The sequence below is a fragment of the Onychomys torridus genome, chromosome 3 (genome assembly GCF_903995425.1).
Source record: "Onychomys torridus chromosome 3, mOncTor1.1, whole genome shotgun sequence".
Taxonomy (NCBI): Eukaryota; Metazoa; Chordata; class Mammalia; order Rodentia; family Cricetidae; genus Onychomys; species Onychomys torridus.
Window position 1 is genome coordinate 153179307 of NC_050445.1, and position 21830 is coordinate 153201136.

The 21830-nt window shown below is 40.1% G+C and overlaps 1 protein-coding gene across 3 annotated transcripts in view; it reads right to left on the minus strand.

Annotated features, from left to right (window-relative positions):
- LOC118579980 (solute carrier organic anion transporter family member 1A5-like) overlaps positions 1–19387 on the minus strand; it is a 41658-nt gene extending 22271 nt beyond the window's left edge. The window contains exons 1-7 of one of the 3 annotated variants that reach the window (XM_036181818.1): positions 19328–19387; positions 17142–17283; positions 14531–14663; positions 12017–12123; positions 7304–7450; positions 1701–1799; positions 402–623 (exon numbers count right to left, since the gene is read on the minus strand). In XM_036181818.1, the coding sequence (XP_036037711.1) occupies positions 402–623; positions 1701–1799; positions 7304–7450; positions 12017–12123; positions 14531–14663; positions 17142–17283; positions 19328–19387 (910 nt within the window). Of the gene's footprint in view, positions 1–401; positions 624–1700; positions 1800–7303; positions 7451–12016; positions 12124–14530; positions 14664–17141; positions 17284–19327 lie in introns of those variants that run through there. The other 2 variants (XM_036181819.1, XM_036181820.1) reach the window with 2 other exon arrangements.
- Between the last annotated feature and the right edge of the window lie 2443 nt (positions 19388–21830).

Genomic DNA, 21830 nt, shown 5'->3' on the forward strand with positions numbered 1-21830 from the left:
TTTCTCTTCCAGCCTTAACTTCAAGGATGCTCATTGCTAAACTGACATTTTTATTATCAAACTACCCTGTTACCTTAGTATGGATATTTCTCTCCCATTATCTTTAGCTTGAGTATCTGGTTATTCATGTTTTAACTTAGACTAAGGTTTTGTGCAAAATAGGCTTTTCAAAATGTGAAAATTATATTTGCTTATTGAATTTTCAGATCAACTTGAATTTTTTATAAAAATCTAATCAAAGATAAGCTGGTTTCAAATTACATCAGTTGCTCCCAAGTGGTAACTTTGGAAGAAGTTTAACACATCTGAGTAGGGACCATTAGTTAAGCACAGCATGACAAACGCTCCACTAACTGCAGACCCATCGAAACCAAATCCAGGGTTTAAAGTTTTCCTTTTGCCTTTAGTGATTCCGCATTTTTCCTCCTTGGCTTTCCCTTCATGTTTCTCTTCTCCATCACTTTTAGTCACATCCACATTATCGTTTAGTCCTTCCTTTGGGAGTGTTTTGGGAAGAAAGAAAAAGGGGATGCTGGTCAGGATATTCACTCCCGCACAGATCAAAAAGCCGACCCACCAAGCACCAACCCAGCGTGTGTCAGTGGGAGTTATGGTCAGGTCATCTGTGGAGAGACACAGACATTTTATTAGCTTGCACCATTCTTTCCTGTGTAAACTGCAGATAATTATTAAGGACCCTAAGCCATCTAAACACAAAATTGTATATTATTGTAAACTTGTCATACATTAGCTATTCTTCCTATTTGGATCTTGAACTTCTGATCAAGATTACAAGGACTGCCATCTGATTGGCTAGTTCAAAGCTTTAGAAAAAGTGTCTGTACTTGATCAGTTGTAATTAAGTAAGAAGATGGGGCGCTACATGATGTAAAAGGTTAAAACTTCACGTCAAAAAGACAGTAAAAAGATTTGAGGCATATTTAATGAACTAGATTTAACATGATATGGTCATATCTCAAAACATCATAGGAGGAGAGGGAGGGGCTAGAGAGACAGTTCAGTGGCTAAGACTTATTGATGTTCTTGCATAGGCCCTGAGTTCTAATCCCAGCACACACATTGAAACTTACAATTGTCTGTAATTCTGATTTCAAGATATTTGAAATCCTCTTCTGACCTCAGCAGGTACATAGACACACAATGCATTCACAGAGAGAGAGAGAGAGAGAGAGAGAGAGAGAGAGAGAGAGAGAGAGAGATGTAGATAGATAGATAGATAGATAGATAGATAGATAGATAGATAGATATAAAATAAAGTATCATGTGGTATCCAATTATTTTTTGTTTTGTGTATTCATTAAGAAAATTAATTTTATCTAGCAGTATAGGTTATGTATTTTTTTACTAGTAAATGAGTATTTCTATCTGTCTTGTGAAAACTTTACAAATTGGTGCTTATCAAATAATAGAAAGATCTATTTTGTTATCACAGTGACTGCCTCATTGAGAAAACCCTATGTGAGTAAGTCTTTTGAGACCAAGCTGTGGCTGAAATGTGCTGAGTAATCGGCAGACTTTTTATCAGAAGGTGACATTTTATCTTTGTCCATGATCCTCTGAGATCTGCAATCTGTAAGCAGTGATAATTGTCAACTGAAGATCAAAGGAGGCAGTGTCATAGCATTCTGGAGCATTCTCCCACATTCTAGGGAATGGACTGTATAAATAAAATGTATTACCTGTATTCACAGACCCAGCGTCTACATAAATGTTTGCAGAGAAGGTAGCCAACATAAGTCCAATCAAAGAGCCAATGACCATCCCACTTTTTAAAATGCCTGGAAGAAAGCAAAGACGGGAAGTTACATAACCACACAAAGAATTTGCTTGTACACACACACACACACACACACACACACACACACACACACACACACAAAAGTCTTGAGATTGAATTGTTTTCAATTTTACTTCTTTTCCTTTTTGCAGAGCTGGGTATCATATCCAAGAGTCTAGGCAAGTGCTCTAGAACTTAGTTAGCTACACTCCCAACTACCTCCGATATTTTTATATTCAACATATAAAGAAATTAAGCTTTGTATTATTTATACATACATATATTTATTTCTTTAAATATTGAAAAACTACCATTGTTTCAATATGGATTTCTACGGATTACCACTGGACTCTAAAGGAACCCTCCAGTGCAGGGCATGGTGGTGAATCTTCAAGTCATTTGAAGTAGAACTATAGCTTATTACTCATTCTGTTTTACATCCCAATCTCAAGATTAATGGTTTTAATCCACCCATCCTTCCACCATAATGAGCCGCCTCATGGCAGACCTCCAAACCATACATTTCAGTGACATAGACCAGAACTTCCAAAGCTATGAGCCAAATGAATCCTTCCTCTTCATAAATCATTATCTCAGATATTTACTAAAGTGATAGAAATCTGATTGTCACAGAAGCTTTATTACTTAAAGCCACATTCCAATTTTTTTTTTTCTGAGTTAAAGGCCAAGAATGTACTATCACTGGCAGTTCCATCAAGCCATGATGCAAGCAAGATCCTTTTGATATTTCCATAGCCCTGTTTTCAAACAGACTCAGATAGTTAGCTATGATTTTCACCTTGACACAATGTTGAATTACCTGGGGGTAAAGTCTTAGTGAAGTATTGTCTACAATGGGTTTACCTGTGGAATGTCCATAGAAGACTGTCTTAAGTTAATTGATATGAGAAGATGCAGTGAGTAGCTGTTCCAGCTTTGACCTGGAGTACTACCCCTAGTGAGGCTTGTAGTAACTGCCATGCCTTACTTATGACCTGCCCCTGGGGTGGTGTCTGAGAAAAGAGCACTTAAGACCCAAGATCCAGATGTGCCAGCCCTCTTGGTTCCTTGTGATCCTGGATGCTGGATGGCAAACCCAGTCAGAGTTCTCCAGAGATCCCCGCTGAACTGCACCTCACCTTTCCCAGATCCTGTAACCAACTCTTTTACTGGCTGTAAATTACCACAAAATAAACCTCCTTTTAACTACATGGAGTTGCCTTGTTAATCCCCACAATAAGACAAAGCAGCCCACTATGGGCAGCTCCATTCCCTAGGCATGGAGTCATCAGCTGTGTAAGACTGGGAAAAGAGCTGAGCACAACTATGCAAGCAAAGACATAAGCATGCATAATTCACTCCCTCTGCTCTTGTGGGTGTGGCCAGCTGCTTCAAGCTCCAGCTACCGTGACTTCTCTGCTGTGGTGAATTATAAGCCAAATGAACCTTTCTCTCCAAAGTTGCAATTTCTCATAGCAACAGAAATGAAACTAGCACAGTTTCACAACAGTGTGAGCTGTGATGAATTTCCTGTGATATGTCTTCATCAAAGCTCTTCTCTTGAAACTTCCTTCCAAAGTGAGAATGTGTCCTCATAACAGCACTTATCTTGGATGCTGTCCTGGTCCTCTTTCTTTTTGTTTTTACATTTTTTTCATTTATTTTACATGCCAACCACAATTTCCCCTCCCTCCATCCCTCCTGTTTCCTCCACCCAATTCCCATCTACCTACTTCCCCATCCACTCTGGTCTTCTTTCTTAGCTTATTATTTTCATTTCCTTGGTCCCTTCCAACCACACCTAGCTTCTTTGAACCACCACCAGCATCTCCCAACTTACCTGAGTTCAGAATCTCTGCTGAGCCATCCCTACTCATAGAAAAACCAGATACAAACAACTTCAACTTCCTGCCTTCTCTTTACTTTAAATTTTGTTTTGTCCTCCTTCCCTGTGGTTCTATGGGTTAGTCCTCCTCTGTGAGCCTGACTTCTCAATACCAAACCCTTCTGACTTCCTTGTTCTCTCTAACACTTCACACTGTTTGATGCCTTCTATGCAATGATTCCTGCAAGATTTCCAACTCCAATACCCATTCCTGTCCTCCACTGTCTGCCTTGACTCCTCCCCTCTCACTCTGCTCAGATCTCCCTGATTCTAAGATACTCTCTTGGCACAACTGACCTCCATCATAGACACTTTTCCAGTTTTGAACTTTATTTTCTTAATGTGCTTGACATTGTTAGCCAGCTCCTCATCATCTGCTTCCTCCTAACAGCTCTCCAAACTGTATGCTTACTGTCCACTTTCTTCCAGTGGGACACTGTTTGACTTTTCTTTCTCTCGCTCTGTGCACTAAGTAGAAGAACCCCCCTGCCCCCCCCCCCGTGTGGACCTATGGCTTCAAGACATACATACATATATCTTCCCAAGGCAACTTCATTTGTTCTTGATTTAACTTATTGTCTAGCATAGATAATTCTGTTTTTACATATGGCTTCTTAAGCCATAGAGTGATACATTAAAATGTATTCCTAATTTCTTATTTGTTTTTCAGTTAGTTGATTATTTATATATGTAATATTTATGTAATTATATAGCTATTTATTTATGAAACTAAGCTACTTACATACTAAATGGAAGATTCAACAACTGTATGTCTTACTCACTTTACTATAATTATTAAATTTTTAACTTTTTGTTGGTTATTTGTGGATTTCATATTATGCATCCCCTATTGTATTCATCTCCCCATCCCTTGGTATCTACCTTCTGCCTTTGCAATCTCCCTGCCCCCCCCCCCCAAAAAAAAGCAAAATAAAATAAAATGTAAAAGAAAAAATTCTTATTGTGGAAGCTAGAGTGTGACACAGTGAGTCAAACAGTACACCCTTTAGTCTATACATCTTTACTTGAGAGTGTTCATTGTAATGAGTCATTGGTCTTAGAAGCGGACTCTGGCTTCTACTGCATTATAGACACTGGGCCCTCACTGGCACTCTTCTTGGATATCCTGCTTTGCCCTTGGATATCCTGCAGCTTTGAATCTGCAAGACTGGCCCCTTCATGTGCTCTAGTAGTTTTATAGATGGGGTAGACGTTGGGGTGGGCCAACTCACATCCCTTGTCTGGGCCTGAGTAGGAGCTGGGCTGGTCAGCCCACAGGCTCTCCCTCATCTTTGACCCCCCCCCGGGCAAGGGCCCCAGCAGGGCTTAGTTAGCTCACCCAAAGCAGCAGGAAGCAAGGGGTGGGGCCCATGCTCCTGTTCTCACTCCCTCACCCTCAGAGAGCCAGCTCACCCTCACCCATACCACCAGGGCCAGCTCTACTGTGTTGCCCAAGTGAGGTGCAGGGCCCACTCTCTGGGGTGCTGCAGCTGGGGAAGGGCAGGGCCGGCTCTCCTGCTCTCATTCCCCTGAGGCCCGCTCTCCTGCCTGCTGCAATGTCAGGGGGCAGAGGGCAAGAAGTGGGCAGGGAGCGGGGTGGGGTGTTTGTGTGTGTGTGGTCATCTCTCCCTCACCCACATCGCTGCATGACAGATGAATAGTGTGGTGGGCCAGCTCTCCCACTCTCATATTCTCGGGGCCAGCTCACTCACACCCACCATCACCAGAGTCAGTTCTACTGTGCCGCCCTGGAGAGGTGCAGAGCCCACTCTCCCAAGAGCTGCAGCCAATGAGGGGCGGGTCCAAATCTGTGAGTTCTGTCCTCATGGTAACAGGAGCCATGGACATCAACACAGACTGTGGCTGCAGCAGGGCTGTGGACCCAGACATGGCCCTTGGCAGCAGTCCAGGCTCAGACATTATTGTGGCCCCAGGTGGCAAGCAGTTCACCCACCCCAGCAAGCTACTCACTGCATTCACTTCTTCAGATCTGCCTCTATCCATGGAACTCTCTCTCTCTCTCTCTCTCTCTCTCTCTCTCTCTCTCTCTCTCTCTCTCTCTCTCCCTCCCTCCCTCCCTCCCTCCCTCTCTCTCTCTCTTTCTCTCTCTCTCTCTCTCCCCCCCCACCATATATTTCCATGGCACTGAATGGGACTGTGGTTTCTCCTACCTGCCTGGGGCAAGCGGCCCCAGGGGGGGATGTGGGTCTCCTTCACGGGATGTGGGTCTCCTTCACATGTCCAGTCCTAACTGTGCCAGGCAAGCATGTGGTTTCTTCTCAATTATTACATTTCATATGTATATAATTTTTCCCTAGTTTTGATAAAGAAATCTAGAGTCTAACAGTTTATTGTAGGAAAGTGCTTGTATTTTTTTTTTTCTTAGTTGCCTGTGAAGGAATCTAAAGAGAATGACTAGATACACACCTGAAAAGATTATTGTCAAACTAGTATGTTTCCAGAAAGTGAAAAAGTTATTTTTATAATTTAATTCATCTTGATTAATCTTAAGCTTATTCCTGTCTTCTCTTATTCCCTTTGGTTTTTGTTTGGTTTGTTTTTTAAAGTAATATGTATACATAGAATGAAAAATATACCTATATACAAGATTAAGGATGATTTACAATCAACTACAGATGGATTGACTCAAGAACATAAGCAAATTATTCATAAAATTAGATCATTTAGAAGAAAACATAAGAAGGTGAACACTAAATTGATTCTTGCCTGCAAGATGCACAATTGTTTTTTATAATTTCAAGTAATACAATTAAAAGAATGAACTTTGTTCTTTGTTAAAGAACCCTGTCTAGGCTGAGGGGTTATAAGGAAGGAAACTGTCATTAACTCCACAGAGGAACAGGGTGCAGAGCCCTGAGTAATTAAAAAGAGCAAATGGAAAATAAGAAATCAGTTGGTGAACATGGTTGAGAAGACATTATTATTCAAACAATATTTTGAATACTGTCTTAAACTGCAAAAATGTTTACAAAAATGCTAAAAGAAAAACCCTATAGGGAGGGCCAGGCAGACAGCTCAGCAGGTAAAATTACTTGTCCACCAACCTGGCCTGAGGATGGCAAGCCAATTCCCAAAAGCTGTCTTCTGATCACCACACTGGCATAAAAGTGCACACACAGGCAGACACACACACACACAGAGGTGGAGGGAGACAGAGGCGGGGGGGGGGGGGACAAAAAATGTAAAACTATATTTTAAAATACTACAAACACAAAAAGGGCCAATAATGAAGTTGTAATAACTTATGGATGAAAGAATAAGAACCTAAAAGCAGAAAAACAGAAAAGAACATTTGAATCTAAGAAACATGTTCCAGGAAATATTGCTGGATCTCTAAAGGTTTAGGGATAGTGTGGCAGCATCAGGGAACTGTAGGGTCTGTAGGTCAGAGGGATCTCTAACAGTGAGAGGATACCTGATGAAGCAGCTAGTCTGGAGCTGCCATTTAATTCCCCCATTGAACAATCTTATGACCAATGGTTCCATAGCACTCTGCTCATGGTTCTGGAAACCACAATGTGTCCAAATCAATAACTGATTTCTACCCTCCCAGAACTTGCTATGCTAATAACGATCCCAAGTCTGATTTTCAAACTTACCAATGTATAAAGGGGAGTTTTCAGATTTGGCAAAATCTTCTATATAGGAAATACCCAAGGGCATGATGGGAGTTTCACCAGCTCCACGGATAACATTTCCTACCATTACATATATCCACATTGAGGATTTAATTTCTTTCATGCACTCTGCATTGAAACAGAAAACTCTATGAGTATTTTGACACTTGAAATTTTTCTGTAATCATTCTTCAGGTCACAAGCCCATGATAATCATTCAGTGACTTATGTTACTGTGCTGTGTAGGAGGCTTTCTTTTGGGGGGCCACCAACCAGTTCCCAAATCATGACATAGGGACTTCTTATTAGTTATGAATCCTTGGCCTAGCTTAGGATCATTTCTGCCTAGCTCTCTTTAACTTAAATTAACCTGTTTCTCTTACTCTACCTTTTACCTCAGGGCCTTTTTTCTCTCTTCCTTTTTTTCTGTATGTCTTACATCCCTGCTTCGTCCAGTGTCTGGCTGGCTGGTGGCTACCTGCCTTCTGGTCCCGGGTATGTCCCTCTTTCTTCCTTGTTCTTTTCTCCTCCTCTTCAATCCTCGATTTCTCCTCCTACTTATTCTCTCTGCCCACCAGGCCTGCCTATCCCTTTCATGCATTGCTATTGGCTGTTCAGCTTTTTATTAGACCAATCAGGTGCTTTAAGCAGGCAAGGTGAAATAAATGCAACACATCTTTACATAATTAAACAGATCAGTAGAAACAAATGTAACACATCCTTATACCATTAACAAAGGCAGCAAAAGCAAATGAAACACACCTTCACAGGGCTAAAAGTAATATTCTACAGCACAAACAAATGTAACACATCTTTTCCTACTTAAAATGATATTCCATAGCAATGCTGTCTGTGAATCAGTGAGTCACCCCCACTGTGTATTTGAAAGAATACTTTGCAATGGAGTGTGAGTGTTGTACTGGAGCCAATTCTCACTTGGGTGGGAGAGATGACTCTACAGATAGACACCACTTTGCAAGTCAGTGTTCAGTGACAACACATCAGTTGTGAGAATCTACACCATAAAATAGGCAAACAGTACAACAAAGGACTTCCCCTCACCTCCAGGGACTCGGTTTTCCAGCAACCAGTAGACCCAGTAAGTTAATATGGGCATTGCCTATATCCTCCATAACTTTGAGGAAGGAAAACTAGCATATGTGTGTGTCTCTAATAATTCATTCTGTATTTACACAGCACAGACAGAAGTTGGAATTCTCTACAGCCTCAATCATTCTGAATAAACTAAAGAGCTTTACTGAATACCAACTGTGTTTTTCAATAGACTCCATCATTTACTATCAATTAAATATTCAGACAGCTGGAGTGCTAGATGATCAATGGAATAACACAAACAAGGCCAAGGAGAATTGAAAGGCAGAAGGAGAAATCTTTGAAGGTTTGCATGCACCTACCAAGTTTGTTCTAAGCTAAATGAACTTCCACTCCCAGGAAAAGCTGGACATTGAGTTTTCAGGGATGTGAAGGACAATATACCCTGAAGGACTGGACAGGGGCTGCCCATACATTTCCTAAGCACAACTAGATCATGAGGTCTAACTCTTACTCCTTGTTCAATAAAGTCAGTTTCCATCTCTATGTACTTAGATTCTTATCTTTGATGAACATGATTTCTGTCTACAAATCACAGGGAGACTCTCAACCCTCCTCTAAGGCAGAACTGAAAGTATCAGACACTGGAAGAATCAAGTGCTTTGCTGGGGCTCTGCACATGGGGAGATTTTAACTCATCCACCACAACACAAGGAGCACAAGGGGAGGTTTTTCAAAGGTCAGTGCAGGAGGTGAGAACAGGCTAGCATTGAGGTCATTGTTTCTGGTTGCTTTGCTTAGGGGGTTTCTGAGGCTCAGATATCAAGAGATGGCTGCTCTTTGATTCTCAAGTTATCTTGATCTCCACAGATTCCCTGAAAACAGTCACAGTCCAAGCCTTGGAGACTGCTACAATTTCTGTGGCATGGATCCATGATAAAATGGAGATGTTCTGGCCTGAAGTGATTCTGCTGAGACAGCTCCAGACTAAGTGTCCATGAGACTTGTTGGGTCCTTTAGCAAATGTGACTTTTATTGAAACACAGCCAAAAGAGTGATGCATGGTGAACAATACCCTGGGGAACTGTGGGAGAGGCTCCAGGTAAAAAGGCAGAGGGCCTTCTACCTCAAGTGCATTTCATTCCCTGGATTGTTCATAGACGTTATTTTGTGCTCCTGTGACAAACAATTACATTCAATTCATAAGTTATGTTGATTCTTGTAGGAAGGGAGAACATAGCTACAGAAGCCAACCTGGTCAGTATGCCTTGAATCTGGATACTCCCTGCTGCCTGGCTTTCACGCTTTCCCAGATACACGTTACAGTAGTGCCAGGCAATTGTGTTTAAATTGGCCTGTCCTGAGTAAGTTTTTGGAAGGGCTGATCTGTTAACATTGAGTATGTGCTTACTGATGTTTATTTATATGTGTTTCTGATCCCAAAAGACCCTTTTGAGACCATTGCTTTCATTGTTTCATTCATTATAAAGTCCACTGAATCTGAAGCAAGGTTGTCTCAGCATCAGACTGCATCTGGCCCATTCTTCTAGGTTCTCAAATCCTGATCCCAGGTACAGCAGATCTGCACAGGTCCACTGAAAAGTCAACAATTTTAATACTTCTTTAAAATGTATATGTAAATTGTGTACCTTCATGTGCATATGTGCATCTTATGTGTGCAGGTGCCCAAGAAGGCCAGAAGAGGGCACCTAATTTCCCAGAACTGGAATGACAGGGGTTGTGAGCAACCTGATGTCAGTGCTGGGAACCAATCAGACCCTCTGTAAGAATGATGTGCAGCTATGAATGGAAATATCCCCCAGAGGCTCCGATATTGAGTCTCCAGTTCGTGGTGCTATTTGTGGAGGAGAAGCAAGATTGTGACTGGAGATGAGCTTCAAGAGCTTAAAGCGTCACTCTACTTCCACTTTGCTCTCTCTGCAAATGAAGTGTGAGCTCCTCATTTCCTGCTCCTGCTGCCTTTATCTCTGTCTTGATGGATTCTCATCCCTCTAGATCAGTGAGTCATCTGGAAGACTCACTGAAATATCATATATTTATATTAGTATTTATACCGGTAGCAAAGTTACAGTTATGAAATAACAACAAAAATAATTTTATAGCTGGGGGTCACAACAACATAAGGAACTACATTATATGATCACAGCATTAGGAAGGTTGAGAACCATTGCCCTATAACTATAAGAACAAATAACCTCTCCCGTGTTTTCATTCCCTTGGTCATGGTGTTCTATCAAAGTCAAAGAAAAGTAACTAATAATACAGTAAGTTCTTTTACACAACATCTGACTGTGTCCGTGAGTCATGTACAGAGACAGGTCACCATGACTCTGAGGTAGTCAGTTAACTAATCTGTTGATGAAGTCATGATACTGGCAGTATTGACAAGTACTAAAAGGTAAGAGATGGGTCTAATTTGAGGAAGTTGGTCATGGGGATGACATGTTCACAGAGGCCATATCTCATCACTTCCTGTATCTTGTTTTCCATTCTTCCTGCCCAAAAGAAGTGAAGAACAGACTCAGCCAACACTCATGTCACTATGATACTCTGTCCATAAACATGGAGCCAAGTTGCCATGAGCTGAACCCTCTATAACAGGGAGTGAAAACAAACCTTTCCCCCCTTGAGTTCTTGGGTATTTTGATCACAGTGATATAAAAGTTAATAATAGAGCATATGAAGGGCAGGAGACATGACCTGCCAGGGCCCAAAAAGCTAAGGGAACACAACTCTTAGGTTGAACTGCAAAGTAATGTCTCTGTTAAAGAAGGAAAAAGGAGACTGAAACACAAATTCCTGGGTAATCAAGGAATTCTGAACTGTGACATAGGTACCTGCTTTCCCATGGTGCATCAGGCGAACAGCACAGATCCAGAGAAACCTCTTTCTGGTTATATCCTATTAGACAATCTTTGTCATAGTGAGATTTTGTCAACTTGACACAAATCTAGATAGACCTGAGAAGAGGGTATCTCAACTGAGGACCTGCCTTCATCAGATTGGGCTGTGAGAATGAATATTTAGAAGGTGTTTTCTTCTTGGATAACTGATGAAAGACAGCATAGACCACTGTGGGCAGTGCCAGGCCTGGGCAGATTGGCCTATGCTACACAGAAGAGGTAACTAAGCAATCCAGTATGCAAGACTCATTGGTGAACTCTGCTTTGGTCTCTATCCCCATATTTATGCCATGGTTTCCCACATGATGGACTGCAATTTGTAAGAAACACTTGTCTTACCTGAGTTGGTTTTAGTTCATGTTTTATTGCAGCAATAGGAAACCAAACTAGGACAATAACATAGATATCATCATGTGTCTAAATCCATTCTTTTAAGTCATCTTCCCTTGTGAGACTAATTCTGCAATGGGATGGAGTGGATATCTTTGGCTTATTTTTAAAACACTGACTTTAGGAAACGAGTCTTAATAAGTATAGTCAATCTTATGAGGCAGAGTATTCTATGTTATGAGACAACTCCCTTTCCTGAAGAGGGAAATAAAGTTTGTACATTTGTCTTATATGCCTACTAAACCCAGTGTCATATTCAAAGCCCTTCATAAAAGTACATTCTGTGGCCCAGTCTCTGAGCAGAAAGCAACAAGAAGCATTAGTCAACCTTTTGGGTCTGGTGTTGGCATTAAGGTCTGGGTTCTGTTTCCTGAACACAAGAAGCTGTCTGAGGACAAGTTGCTTGCAGGTGAAATTGTTGTTTCATATTCATATCTGTGTGGACACAGGAAAAGTTGCTGTGAGAAACTGAGTGCAATGAGATCATCTGTAGATTACTGACTCCTGTTCCCTGAAAACATAGCATCCAGAGCCTGTGCAGACACATTTCCACAGCAGTCATTGTCATCATCATAAAAACATTGAACACACACACACACACAAACCAATAAACAAACAAACAAACAAATGAATGAATAAATAAATAAATAGAAAAAGAAATCTGAATCATTACAATAGGCAAGACAGGTATCTGCAGGAATAAATCCATAACTGCATGAATTGGATATGATGTCCCATGCCTGACAGTGTAGCACTTGAGAAGTAGATACAGGAGAATGAAAAACTCAAGGCCACTCTCAGCTATACAGCAAGTTTGAGGACACATGGTCTTCATTGAAGCCTGTCTCAGAGACAGAGACAGAGACAGAGAGAGAGAGACAGAGAGAGAGAGAGACAGAGAGACAGAGAGACAGAGCACGAACTTGAATGAATAAAGGTAATATCATCAAAAGTACTTCATAATCACCCAAAATGTGCTTCTTCTTTACAGTTAGCTCTCAGGTTTCTACACATAGGTGACATTGCTTTCAGATTCTCTAATGTCAGCTCTGTGGTTTCTAAATGACTATTTCCTAGAAATAATTGGGGAGAGATAAAGAACAAAAGAATGGAAAAGAAAAAGGCTCCCTGAAGTAGACTTAAGACAACAGCTTTAGAAAATGGCACAACAAATGAAGAGAACTGGTCTGCACTCTCTGGGCTGTGCTCCTACCCTTCTTTTCTGAGAATTCAATCAATCTCCTGTGTGTTCATTAACTCCAACAGAAGAAAAAGTTCACAAGTCATAACAAGAGACGACAGAATCCACTTAACAATACAATGTCATGGGACCAGAAATGCTAACAGCCAAATACCAAAGAGTCACCACTTGGAAGGCAGCAGCAGGAAGACCGCCTAAAGGTTAAGGCCAGCCTGAGCTACATTCCATGCAAGCCTGGGCTATATAGCAAATCCCTGTCTCAGAAAAGCAAAGCAAAGGGGATCTGGAGAGATGGCTCAGTGGTTAAGAGCACTTGTTGCTCTTGAGAATCCAGCTTCACTCTTCTAGCACCTGCATGTTACCTGACAACCACCTCTAACTCAAGTTATAGAGGATCAGACACCTTCTGATCTGTGGGCCCCAGACACACACATGGTATACATGTATACATGCAGGGAAAACACTGACACATATCAAATTGATGAAAGATATTAAAAACAAAAGGAAAAATAGAAGAAGGAAATAATGAAGAAGAGTATAGGGGAGGTAGAAGGAAGAGGAAGAGGAGGGAAGAAGTCAGACAAATTCATAAGAAAAGAATGATGACGAATTACAAGGAAATGGCACTGAGCTGGCCTAGAAATTTGCAGTTCAGAGGCAGATGGAGAACATCAGACACCAGCAAGAGGCATGCCTGGACAGCTGCAGCCCTGACCTGTTCTGACGGATGTTCACCCTGCCATCCAGTGAAGGATAGTGAAACAGTGAGAGACTCAGAGAGTCAATCTAATGGGGACATGGGCTAAATATTCAATCTAGATAAAAACTGAGTTCTACAACAAAGAATAGCATGATTCTGTGTTAGGAAATATTATTTTGTATATCATTGAATATTAAGGTGTTAAAAACTAGTAAGACATACAGGCAAACAGAAGAAAAATCTGAAAACTTACACCAGAAAGCAAGAAATGGGGTAAGAGTTAACAAACATAATTTCACTTTTATACTTTTCTGTGTTATGATACATTGGTAAACATAAAAATAAAATCAGCCTTGACATTGGTCTATCCCTTGCTGACCCATGATTATGTCACACTGTAGACCACTTGTCACTGGAGTGTCTAATAATTCAGCACAAACTTTGGCAGATTCAGAGAATCTGTTCAGGTATCTCAACTTCATGAAAGCAATGTCTCAAATTCCCACTTCACAATGGATAGGTTGGGACCTGAAATGGACCTAAGGCTACAAGATTCACAGATCATACCAGCAGAGTGGAGAATATCTATTTTAATTTCCATATTGTATTCTATACTTTGGGGAAGTAATGCTCCTCCCAAAGAGGAAATTCTGAGCCTCATTTTCTTTTTTCTTTCTTTCTTTTTTTTTTGTTTTGTTTTTTTGTTTTTTGTTTTTTTGAGATAGGGTTTCTCTGTGTAGCTTTGTGCCTCTCCTGGAACTCACTTGGTAGCCCAGGCTGGCCTTGAACTCACAGAGATCCACCTGGCTCTGCCTCCCAAGTGCTGGGATTAAAGGCGTGCACAGCCACCACGCGGCATTTTTTTTTTTTTTTTTTTGAGAGCCTCATTTTCTGTAAGTGAAAGTTGAACCTAAAATATCATGAAAGACTGGAGTACTCACCGGCCCATCAGGAAATGAGGTAGTGACATTAAGAAACACCCTAGGCCCATAACTGCACATCCAACACCAATCATGAGAGGCCTATGCAGCTTCATTCCAAAATAACTCATGAATATAATCAACAAAAGGTTTCCTAGAAGAGGGGAATGAGAACGTTTGTTTTACTAAAGTAATAGCAGATCTTAGTCAACAGCCTTTCCATCATTTGGACTCAAGGGTTCATTGTTTAAAGAACCACCTTAAGGATATAGGGATGGGTGCTTGGGAGCTTTGGACATTATATACATATATATAAACTGTGAAGCTGAGGGAAAGTTCTGCTCTACTCTGGAAAATATTGAGGACTCTTTTCAGGATTGTGCAAGTCCTCCACAAACCACATATTTTTAATTTGATGAAGATATTAACTCTGCTCATACTATGCATAAAGGAAAGATCAACAGACTCAAACACACTTCTTTGATGACTTAGCAAATCTCTAAGTGATCTTAAATACTTGAAAGATATATAAAGACTTTGTTTTTCTTCAATTTCTAATTCTGTCTGGTCTGCTATCTAAGTAGAAGAGATGCTGCTTTATTTTATGATGTGTGCCCCACCTCCACATCCTTATTGCACTTATGACAGCCTGTCTCCCTTTCTAAAAGCCCTGTCAGTGAGGTCATAATGCAGAAGATAATGTCCCAGGACACTCTCTGTTTGAAGTCTCTGGGCATCTTTCTGGGCTATGAGTGTACCATCCTGAACATGCTGAATCTTGTCTGAAATCTCTATTGTTTGAGAGGAAAATCATCCCTTCCTCACATCCCTTAGAGTGCGTTTTATATTGCCTTGCTGTGTTCCTCAAGTAACTGATGGGAAGGTATGGGGAGAGAGGTAAAGTGTTGCCCAGGCTAAAGGAGATTGCTTGCAAAACTATCTGGAGAAATGTCCACCAAGTGCTTCATTCACTGACCAATGTGAATTACTTCTTCTCACAACTATTTCTAATTAAGACTTCCCCAAGTCACCTATCACATACAATGCTGGTGGAAGGAGTTAATATTTTCTAATTTGAACAGGACTTTTTAACCTTTAGTCTAAAAACCAGAGTTCACAGAAATTCCCTTTCCAAAAAACTCAAGTTTTCTGGGAACTAAGAGAAAAATATTTTCAATAATCATTAACTGGCATTAACATTTCTGTTCTTGGTAAAGTAGGAAACAGTAGTGACGTGAGCAGCCATGATTCCATCACCAATAGAAGAATAAAATAGTGTCCTCTGACTTCACAGTTGTTGGAAATACTGCAAAATGCCATGGAGCCAATAATCACTTCAAAATCAAATCTAGATAAGTTTCAACTTGTTCTTAAAAAAGCACAACTGTTCCTGTTTGATGTCTGTTTAAATGTCCTCATAATTCTGCTTCAGTGTAAATGGCTTCCTCTTCAAGTATATAGTTTCATTTTATGCAATTAAAATATTATCCTGAAATCAGATGGCTTTAGGTTTTCAACATGAGTCCTCAACATAGAAATATCAGTACCCTCTTCTAACCCTATACTGGCTCTCTTCCACCAGAGGAATAAAAGATATACTATAGAGCAATTCACAGACTACCCATTTCTCATCCTAACACATCTCTCCAGGATCATGCTCTCACACATTTCACCTTCCCATAAAACATGGCTGACTATATCCCCACACAAACCATTGGTTCATCCTCTGTACAAATCTCCCCTCACATTTACCTGTCCATTACCTAGAAAAACTTTACTCCTTCAGGAGACTGAGCTCACTAGCACAATGTGTTCTGTAAGTTCTTGGATAACTAACAGGCTGCACTTGCTGCATCTAACACACTAGAACATGACGGAATCTGTGAAAGGTCATTGTAAGGCGTTCATCCTGACTGCACTGTGAAGGCCAAGGACACAGGGGGCAGAGCAAGCACTAAGATTGACCCTGAAGACAGGATGGAGCATCCTCAGTGTGGGTTAGCTACTTCATAGAGTTGCTGTTTTGATTAAATGCATTAAAGACAATTTCACCTTGAAGGAAGTAAATAACAAGAATAAAAGGCTTCCAGGTCACTTTGTCTGAAGAGGGCATCTTTTCCTCCTTCACCCTTTGTAATCTCATATCCCAGTTCATTACACAAATTCAGGGGCTAAAGTTCATTCACTCCTCTTAGCCATCGTGTCTGGCACAACTCAAACACAGGAAAGCACCCTCATCTTACAAGTGACTGGGAGTGGAGAGCTGCCAACCTCACAGACACAGTGGGGAAGAGAAGCACTTGGTCTCTTCTTCAGAACACAAGTTCCTCCAGGCCCCCACAGCAGCCTTCTCAAGTGCCGAAGAAAAGCCCTGAGCTTCTCTTTGATTTATCAAATGATAGAATTAGATATTAATACACTAAATCTTCAGCCTCTTGTCAAAAAATTGTCAGGGTATGTGTCAATAATTAGGTGCTATCCTGGCGATATTTAAATGGTGGTTTCTTCACACCCAAACCAGGCTATTCAGTCACATCAAGAAGCATGTAACTCAGTCAGATCAACAATCTAATGCAGGAAATAAGGGGAGAATGTCAATATTTACCAATAAATAAATGTGAAAATCACTCACCAATCTCAAAGCTCCCATTGATCAATCCAACTATAGATGTGGGGATATTGAACTGTCTCTCTATTTGTGTTAGCATGGAATTCATGTAAGCTCCTGATAGTGATTTGGCTGCATATGCCACTGCTAATGCCGACAGAAATATCTACAAAGAAAAACATTTAAGAAAAGGTGAGAACTTCATTTTCTGATTATATATCCTCTACTGATAAAACGGCCTCTGCAATGAGATGGAGGATTGTATTCAACATAAACAGTCCTTGAACACCTAAGAAACTTTAAAGTGTAATCTCTACTTGGTCATGGTGTCCTAACCATTAGAATAGCTGGTTAGCAGTGGTGAGTTTTGTAGGTGGGTATGGTTTTGCTCATGTATCAGTGTATCTTATTCATACAGAAAGACATGGAGTTATTCTGTGTAAGACACAGCTATTGATGGGTCTTCAGCACTATACTGTTATCTGCAGGACAAGTGTTGTCCACTTTAAGGAAGGGAAGTAACAGAACACAGAATTACACCACAGAATCATTTCTGCAGCAAGCCTACTCTGTTCTATCTGCAGAAATGACAGGTTTCTGGATGTCCCTGGCCAGTTTAACACTTTGTCCTCTTTGTCTGCATTCTTGAGACCAACAAGCTACATACTCACTGATGGAGGCAGCGTGACCTGTTTTATTTTTCTTCCTGGGGCAATATGCCCTATAACCCTTTATCCCAGTAGTCCAAGTGGTGTTCATGGCATGTAAGCCCAGGAAGACCATTTTGGGGGTTTCTCAGATTCAGTATGAAATGTGGCTGTGTCCTGATAAGACTCCTCACTACCTGCCTGTTACTAATGAACTCACTTTGAATAATGTAGTAAATGAGCTTTCTATTTCCCTCAACTTCTCTTCCAGTAGCTGGTTGATGGCAAATGTTATCATCCCAGCTTCTGGAACTTCTGCAACATAGCATCTGAAATAATAGGCAAATTATACTGTGTTAGATAAGTATTTATTGCTTATAAATTTATTGTCACCAGTACCAATGAATAAATGAGAACAGAAATAAATGAAAAAAAAAAAAGAATTGGGAAATGTGAATGAACACCAAGTTCAGTATAGCTCAAATTGACTCTATGATTCTAAGAAAGTAATTCCAGCTCTAAAAGTTTGTCTTCTAACTCCAAATGCCATTTGCAGAGAAGTTCTCTCTTCCCCTACAAATCTTTCAGAGGATGTAATCGATACTTGGTCATTTTCACATGAGGTTTATAATTCAGGTCCTATATTTGAAAGCAAGATATAACAAATTTTTAAAAATCAAGCTTAAGGACATCTTTTATTTGATTTGTGTTTTTGAAGAAGAAAGCTAAGCAGGTAGTGAGCATACTGCTCTCTATCTCTAAAACTTTAGGTTCTTGGCAGAAAGTGAATGAAAGCAGTGTCCATGCTCATTCAGGTCCACTGCTACACATCATCTGAATTTACAAAGCCAGTTCTGCTGACTGTTCCCTCAGCACTCTAGAGTCTGAAGCAAACTCCTTTGAAGCTCAAATTCCTTTGGTTAATACAAGTTCACATGTGGCACTGCAAAGATGCCTTTGGAAACATGAGAAGGACAATTGTCTCTAAAATACTGAAAACCACCAAAACAGTGAACAGAATGGACTTTTCTTTGTTTATTTCTTCCTTTCTTTTTCTTTCTTTCTTTCTTTATTTTTTTACAAAACAGCGATTTAATATTGCCAAAGCTTGAAGAAAATATTTGTCTGACTAAGTCATGAAGTCTTCACATATTAATCAACAGAACACTTCTGTTGGGGAACTGTTTCCTAGCTGTGACCCCTGACCTTCTGTCAGGAACCCCAGAGGGCTGAGCACTGAGGTTCTGATCTCTGTCATCAGACTAAATTCCAGAACCTATACATTTTAAATGTAATACATACCTAAAATACGTTAAATCTCATCCACATTTAAAATCCTCTAAAGCATTCTTATTAAGTTTCTTGGTTGAATTATTTTGGTTAGATATCCCTAATTATAAAATCAATTTCTTTAAGGCAAAAAAAAAAAACAAAACCAACTTGGATAAAATGGCTTTTGTGTTGGAAAACTTCATGTAATCTGAGCAATGTTACAAGGACTATCAAAGCTTACTTAAAAGACTCTCATGCATATATACATGCATACAAGCTAACAATCCATACCTTGATCTTGGAAAAACATCTTGGCCCATGAGTTGCAGCCCTTTTCCCAGGTTTTGCCATGTTTTTCTTCTGATTCTTTCCAGATGTCTATGCTTTAAATGTCTGACTGCTTTCTTTGCAAGAGAACAGACAGTTGTTATTTAAATTATTTGGTGAACTGTAACAAGTCATTCTTTTATTTATTTATTTTTTTCATTTAAGGTTGAGTTGTTTTTCTTTCTTTCTTTCTTTCTTTTTTTTTTTTCTGGCATACATTACATCCTGACTTGCAGTTTCCCCTCCTTCTATTCCTCTCAGTCCCTCCCCTACCTACTCTCCCCTCCCCCACATCCATGGCTCTCCCCTTTCCGTTAAGGAAAAAAGAACAGCTGCCATTCCAGGGATATAAACTAAACGTGGCATAATAAGTTACAAGAAAGTAAACACAATCCCTTATATCAAAGCTGGACCATGTAATCCAGTAAGAGGACAGTTGTTAAATTATTAAACCAGACAGTTGTGTATTTACTGAACTGTTACAAGGCATTCTTAAATTAAAAAAACAAAACAAAACAAAACAAAACAAAAAAACTCTCTTTGGCTGGGATGACTTACTCAGAGTTTCTATTACTGTGAAAATACCAGGACCAAAAATAAATTAAAGGGGAAAAGGTTTACTTTTGCTCACAGTTCTATATCACAGTTCATCACCCAGGAAAGTCAGGACTGAACTCACAGCAGCAACCTGGATGCAGGGCAGATGCAGAGGCCATGGAGGAATGCTGCCTCCTGCTTTGCTCCCCAGGGCTTGTGTAGATGTAACCTTGTTAAATAAGAAACACAGCCAAATGCAGAGTTAAAAGCCAAGAGGTCAGAGCAATAGATGAGAGCTGAAAACCTTACCCTTCACTGCTGCTGCTGTCTTTCCTCTCTGCAAGAGAGCTACTTCTGTGTGTTTTTTTCTTTTTATAGACTTTCTGTTCTGCCTTCTCATTGGTTGTAAACCCAGCCACATGACCTCCTCGTCACTACCTGTCTGTACAGACCTCCAGGTCTTCTATGGTTGGTACTGAGATTAAAGGAGTGTGTCGCCGTGTTGGCTGTATCCTTGAACTCACAGAGACCTGCCTAGCTCTGTCTCCCAAGTGCTGGGATTAAAGGTGTGTACCACCACCACCCAGCTTCTGCTATAGCTTGCTCTGACCCCAAGGCAACTTTATTAACATACAAATAAAATCACATTTCAATACAAATAAAATATCACTGTATTTCCCCTTTTCTATTTTAATAAAAAGGAAAAAGTTATAACTAATATAAGAAAACTATATATAAAATTACAACAACCATATATACAAGCAATAAATACCTAAACAATGTCTAATCCATTTGCATTTGACAAATTCAAAGAAATAATTCCATTATCTATCCTATATTGGTAAGTCCAAAATGTACCTGATTCACTTTCTATCCTAACTTATATTACTAACAGAACTGTCTTATAACATCTTTCAAATTTATACACTTACACCTCTAGTGAGTTTCTTTTCTGAAATTCTTAACAAGGAAAACTATAACTAACTGATCTTCAACTCCCTCAGAGACCCAAGAAGGAAATAGTACTACCTAATAAAAAATAAAAACAGGAAGTGCATGCAAGCAGCTTCAAAAAAATGTGAGTTGACAGAAACAGCCAGCCCCCTGGACAGTCACCTGAGGTTTCTCCACAGTGTTGGGGCATGATCTTCAGCCTATAGGCTTAGTGTATCTGACAGACTCATTTGTGAACTAGGATGTATACAAGGTCAACAGTTTGACCTCACATTTGGTGAGAGCAGTCCATGTACCAGAAACACATGAATTCCATTAGGGTCATATCATGATTCATGATTTTAAATTCTGGAAATTGTGGAGGTTTTGTTTGTTTGTTTGTTTGTTTTTTAATTCAGCTGTCTATTTTTCTTGGCTGTGTATTTGTGGCTTCATCTCAGCATCCTGTTCTTCTCCACATCCCTCTATTAAATGCCAGTCTACTATTGAGAGGGGTGAGCTTAGTTATTTTTCAAGAATAACTGTTTCATCTGCTGTTCCATTGCACATCAGAAGCCATTGGCCCACTCCCTGTTCAGCTGCCTTTGAAGAAAAGGGCACGACACCTTTTCCAGATTGCAAAGGCCACTCACTTCAGGGATGGTGCCATATTGTCCTGGCTCCAGAAGATGCCTTTTGTTAAAGCCACAACCATACTTGTTTTGGCAAGAATAGGTAGTCCTTGGTTTCATGTCCTGTCTGTCCTGTTTGTCAGCAATTGATTCAAGGAAACTTTGTTGTCCAGTGGCTAACTTTTGTCATAATGAAAGTTAACTCCATATGCAGTTTCTTCAATGCCCATATTTTCTCTGAAGTAGATTGGTACTGCCAGGAGCCGACATGTCTCATAGTCATAGCAAAAAAGAAAAAATTCTAAGTTATTAAAACATTTTAAATGCCATATTCTGTAGATCTCTGAAGGGTTTGAAGATGACCT